Here is a 6,000-nt window from a genome sequence, read left to right on the forward strand (position 1 = left end):
TCAATAGAAAAGCGGCTGAACAGACACGGTAGTGCCTGTTGAGCCGCTAGTTATTTATAGTGACGATACGGAGATATGAAAATAATTTTATTTTAGAGAGTGAAGTATTTATTATTTTTTAAGTATTTATATAACTCTCATTAACTGTTATCTATTTATATCGAATTTTAATAAAATAGGTGAAGTTTCACCTTCCAAAAATTGTTGTATCTTTAAAAATTTTTGATAAACAGATATATAACTGTAATTAATGGTATATATAAATACTACCATTAAATTTTATATAATAAATTAACGGAACTACATAGGATGTTTATCATTTATTATTGTAAAATACTTAATTGGTAGTTTTTTTAGATATTAATTAGTCCGACATTGAAATATTCAGTAACTTAATTATCAACTTACTTATAATTTTTTTTTTTTAAATTAAGCTAAGCTTAACCTATAATCAAATTGAAGAATTCCAGTTGAATTAATATTTTTAGAAATTGCTAGAAGTTTTATGAATTATACAATTATTTATTCAAGTTGATAAATATTGGTAAAGCATAAAAGTTTCAAAAAAAAAAAAAAAAAAAAAAAAACAAGTAGTGTCTACTAGTAAGATGATAGTTAGAGTTAAAGATAATTAAACATTATATGAAACTTATCAAGTATGACTCAATGTTTAAAGTAAAAATTTATAGTTAGAGTTTATCATAATTAATTAATTATGTAAGCATGCTTATCAAGTAGTAAGATATGTCTTTATTATTGTAGTGTTGTTCTTCTGTATATTATTATGTTATTATGGAAATAAAATTATGTTATGTTGTATTATTGTTGAAGTGTCTATATGAATGAATGATCTTGGACAAATTAATCATAGAGTTTATACTTTCATTTTTTTTTTTATTCATATATTTGTCCCTTGTGTATTAATATTTTTTTTTACTTTATCTTATTTTGTTTACATAAAATAACAAAAGTATCTTTTATAACAATATTAAATAAATTTTAATTATTTTTATCTCTAAATTTTCTATGTATAAAAAATTAAAAATTGAGTGTGTTTCTGGATGAGTTCTCAATCTAAAGACTCAAATCTTACTACTCTACCTAAAGTGGACCTATACTATCAACGCAAGGAAAATGCCCAATATTAATTTTACACAAGTCATTTTTCTATTTAACTAAGTATATATTGCGTAAAATTAATAAATCTATGCAATGTGAGTGTAATATATTCTAGAATAAAAATAATATTAATCTGAATGATCCAATATTAAGAATATCTAGCCAGTGTACTGTAATTAATCACTAACGGATCTAAAAACGATTACATGAGTACAGATATTGATGAACATGTCACCATCTGATTTACAAAACAAAAATTAAATAAATTCCTAGAAATTGAAGCCAAAGACTTATGCACAAAATATTGACCTCTGTAAGGACACCAGATTCATCACTGCAATAATTTGATTGCTATGACCTGGGGCTGAACCATTTAAATACTTCTAATGGAAAAATTAATACCAATGTTGTTGAGATGCCACCACAATTATTTGAAAAGTACATAGCTAGAAATAATTTGACAAAATTTACCAATATTCAACAGTAATTGTTGAATGGTTTGTTGCTTAAGCCAATCACAGTGCCAAATAATTCTTGATTTAATTTTGTCAAATTAATTGTGGCTATCACTTTGAGTTTCCATGCTACTAGCCCTTGCTGTTATCAAGCTTCCACATAAATATTTATACCTATTTGTCTTCCTTCAAAGTTTCCATTTCTTCTGTATCTTCATAATTTCCCTCCCTTTCTTCCCCAACTTTGCTCATATCAGTGATCATTTCCTCACAGTTATCTTCTTTCATGTTTTCACTTGCTGTTACCTCTATACTGTTCCCCTCATTGTCCACTTTCAAAGTTTTCATTTCCGGAATATCTTCATCATTTCCCCCGGGTTTACTCGCATCGGTGATCATTTTCTCGCGATTCTCTTCTTTCGCATTGTTGCTTGCGGCTTCTGTCATTATACAATCCTCATTATCCACCATATCTTCCTCCTTCACAGTTTGTATTACCTGGAGAAATTCTGATGGAATAGCAGCTGGGTCCAGCACCCTGCAACCCTTTGGGGCATTTGGAGCTTCTTGACCAGTTAGAAAATACGAAGGGACCTGATGCGAGAACTGATACATCTCTTCCCGCCGGATTATCCTGATTTCTTTTGGATCTGAGTGGTGACGAAATACCGCCCTGAACCCAGCCACTTTGAGCAGAGGAATAACAACTACACCGCACTCTTCATTAAAATCCTCGAGTACTTCAACCATGTCAAACTTGCGTATAACCTCGTCGGCTGTCAGCTCATTCCATTCAGGAGACCAACTCCTATAAAGGGCCCAAACATCCCCTTTCCTGGGGTATATACAGATGGCACCATGAATACCTTTTCTCCACCTAACCTTGTGAGAAAAGAAATTGATGTTGTTACAGATTTCATGTCTGCCTCTTCTGAAATCCCCACAAGTTTTTGAAAAGCCTGAAGCCACCCAATTCAGGGGGGGCAGTTCACCATTGGTGTTTGAGTTAAGCCAAGAGATTCGCAACGTGAATGGATTTAGCGAAACCACACTGTGGATCTTCGCATAATACCGTGGCATCCCATCATCATTGTCATACAAAGCCCATACTTGATTTTCACCAAAAGATCCTTCCGTTCGATCCTTGTCAAAATCAAGAAAATCAGGATCTGGGACATCTATTCGCATTGTTTCCAAAATTTTAGCAATGGTAGTACTAGTAGTAGTACCTGCAAATGACTCGAGGACTTGGGCTCCACTCTCTCTGTCTTCTGACTTCGCAATGTTGCTTTCAGTACACAAATCAGGGTTACTTAAAAATTTTTCACCTTGCTCATTTGCTTTCTTGAAGCCATCCTCACACCCTTTAGCTAAACTATCAAAAGTATTTGACCGAATTTCCCTGAGTTTATCGCTAATTTCTTTTCTAGCTTTATCCATAAGAATATCCTGCAGTTCTGCTGGGGAAAAATCTCTTGCATATGCTCCTACTGCTCCATTTCCCACTCCCATTCGATTTACAGGTTCCTTACCATTGACATCCTCCATGCCCCCCCTTTTTCTCTTACCAGAATTGAAGTAACCCTTTTTAGAACCATGCTGCTTCCTTCTTAAGGCCTCTTCCCTTTTGGTAGCTGCTTGTGCCTCCTCACGTTCTCGCTTCACCTTATCATAGGCCTGCTGAACAACACTTGCAGCTTGAGCAACATTAGAAACACCAGATGTTTTTGAGAATGGAGCCCACTGGAAATCAGCATTGCTATGGTTTTTCCCCGCCCCGACGTTTGGGGTTGCCATGTTCTTTCCAGCATGAGATTTGCTTTTATTAGGTCCTTGACGATTCTTCTGATGTGAAAAGTCCCATGAAGCTGCAGGTCTAATACCGCTTGAAGGTGGAGGAGCAGTTTCTACAGCCAAAAATGCCTCATGGCAATTGGGACACAAGAGTTTAAGGTTAAGATAGACTCGTAGATACTCATACTGCATTTTGCATCTGTGGCAAACAGTCCAAAATGTATTTCCTTTTGGCTTATGGGTAGAAGATGAGGAGTGTTCTTTCGCAGTATTCTTCTGAGTCCTTGCACTTGAAGGGGCAGTCTTAGCAAAATTGTAACTGCCATTAGCCCCTGTTGCTGCTGATGAACCTCCAAACTTCGATGAAACTTTCCCGGCTTTTGTTTTTCTCTTCTCATCATATGCTGCCCTTCTAGACTTATCTGATAGTAAACTCCACGCCTCTGAAATAAGTTTAAAGGCCCCATCTGCACCAACGGACTTGTTTTTGTCAGGGTGAAGCATAAGAGCTAGCTTCCTGTACTGTTTCCTAACTGTATCATCATCGGCAAATGGGTCAACACCGAGTACACCATACCAATCTGCTTCTCCATTTATTTTACGCTCGGCAGAAATATACACATCAAGTGTTGCTAACATCTGAGGAATGCCCTCAAGATCTGGAAACAAATTTTGAGCTTTCAAAGCAAATTTCTTTGCACCCAAAGTATCCTTTGCATTAAACTTCCTCTCTGCAATTTCTTTAGCTCTGTTTGCCTCGTCCTTATTGCACTCCATTTCTGTGGCCTGCCCTCTTCACTTTCTCGTCTACTTCCTTAGTGTTCTGTTGTAATACAACACCGACATTTCTCAATTCAAAAATATTTTGGCATCTTGAGCAATTCTACATAGTTTGAGCTCCTGCTCTGCTTCGAAACGCCATTGCAAGATGGATACAAACCCTACATGAAAAAATCATATTATAATTAAGAAATAATAACTTGTACAGCAAAGTAAATTAAGGAATTGACAAATACAAAAATACAATAGCGATAGTATTCGGGTAATTTCACGGTACGCTCGAGTGCATGAAATGTCACATATTCATTGGCCAGAAGGTACTATACACGTGCACAAAAAGGGTTGAAGTGTGGGACCTCTACAAAGTATCCAAAAATGTTTGGACGCGCAATAATGCGCTCTAAGGATGGCTAAAAACAATAAATTCTGGTGGCGCTTGAGCATTTCTCATATTTTAATTGGCTATAACCCAGTTTTTTTATGGAAATGATTGAAATAGAACGGATCGAAAATTTAAGAACTACCGCTTTTGCAGCATCGGCACAGTAGCGGAATGGCTTTACATTCATATCCACCATGTTCTTTGCATCTAGCACGTGTAATCCGAATGGACACATATCGGAATGTATGTATATAACAACAGTAGTTGCAACTGAATGAAAACTAAACAGACAAAAATAATCAACTTATTTTTCTGTAATCACAAAGCACACAACCTTATTCCTTGCCCATGAACACAATCATAATCACAATCACAATTCACAAAGCTTATAACTGAGGAAATAGAGAACAAAATTTCCTAAGCTAAACTAAGCAGTAAAAAAGCAGAATGAGAAATTACCCAGTGCTCAGGAACTTGAAACTGGTGTATACCAAATCTTTCACCGCAATCTCAACCAGCGAAGAAGTTGAAACCCTAAATATTAACTACAACAAATTTGAGAAAAATCAGAAAAGGGTAGCCCTAGAATGAGCAAAAGTTTAAAAATTTGGATTGCAAACATTGTAATAAAGAGACGATGCAGCTCTAGGATTGAATGATGCTACAAGGGTTAAAGCGAAAAACAGAACAGCATTCATATAAAGAAAAAAACTGAGAAGATTGTTGGTGGTTACTTACAGTTACAGATAGAAACGCAGATCGTTTGGAAGAAACTTCAGAGAAATTAAATTGATCTCCAGAGAGTCTGAATTTGGGTTAGAGGGGTGTTCTTCTGCTATGTGTCACTTTTCGTTGTCGAAGGTTCATTTGGTTCTCCCTTTTGAGTTTTTTTTTTTTTTTTTTTTGTTTCTTTTCTCCACCTTGTGCTTTTGTTGTTTATGCTTCTCCTTCTTTGCAAGTGGAACCTAACATTCTAATTCACCGCTATTTAGTATTTAGTGGTTGTTTGAGCTTTATTAAATAGAAGATTAAAAATAATCTTTTTTAATATAAAAAAGATTTTTTTTATTTTTTAATATATTTAGCAAATATTTAATAATAAAAATAAAAAAATATCGTTTTTAAAAAATTATAATTTATATTTTTTTTAAAAAAATATTTTTTATGTAATAAATAAATAAAAAATATTTTTATTTTATTTTATTTAAATATAATTGATAGATAAAAATATCTTTTTATATGAGATATTTAAACATAAGATTACTTTTACTTTTTTTTGTATTTTTTATTGTATTTCCTAACCCGGCAGGTCAAGGACTAATCTGTCACGGTACTGAGTTCCATTTAAGTTTAAGCAGACTAGTGAGTTAACCACTAAACCAATCCAACTTGGTTTAAAATCACTTTTACTTTTATAAAAATATCTTTTAAAAAAATATTATTTAAAAAAAAATTTGAGAATGCCGTCCA

At 33.9% G+C, this 6,000-nt stretch overlaps 1 protein-coding gene across 1 annotated transcript; it reads right to left on the reverse strand.

Moving 5' to 3' along the window:
• Positions 1–1,267: 1,267 nt before the first annotated feature.
• LOC107644711 (uncharacterized) lies at positions 1,268–5,523 on the reverse strand. The gene is made up of 3 exons (XM_088488376.1): positions 5,269–5,523; positions 4,990–5,075; positions 1,268–4,309 (listed from the first exon to the last, which is right to left on the reverse strand). Exon 3 carries the CDS (start codon positions 4,143–4,145, stop codon positions 1,749–1,751), a length of 2,397 nt encoding a protein of 798 aa, XP_088344502.1. The 5' UTR covers positions 4,146–4,309; positions 4,990–5,075; positions 5,269–5,523; the 3' UTR covers positions 1,268–1,748.
• Positions 5,524–6,000: the final 477 nt, after the last annotated feature.

Source organism: Arachis ipaensis, chromosome B5, assembly GCF_059453495.1.
Source record: "Arachis ipaensis isolate K30076 ecotype BB chromosome B5, ASM5945349v1, whole genome shotgun sequence".
NCBI lineage: Eukaryota > Viridiplantae > Streptophyta > Magnoliopsida > Fabales > Fabaceae > Arachis > Arachis ipaensis.

Coding starts and splice junctions, on each gene's coding strand:
- LOC107644711 (XM_088488376.1), bottom strand. CDS start 4,145: ATGGAGTGCAATAAGGACGAGGCAAACAGAGCTAAAGAAATTGCAGAG.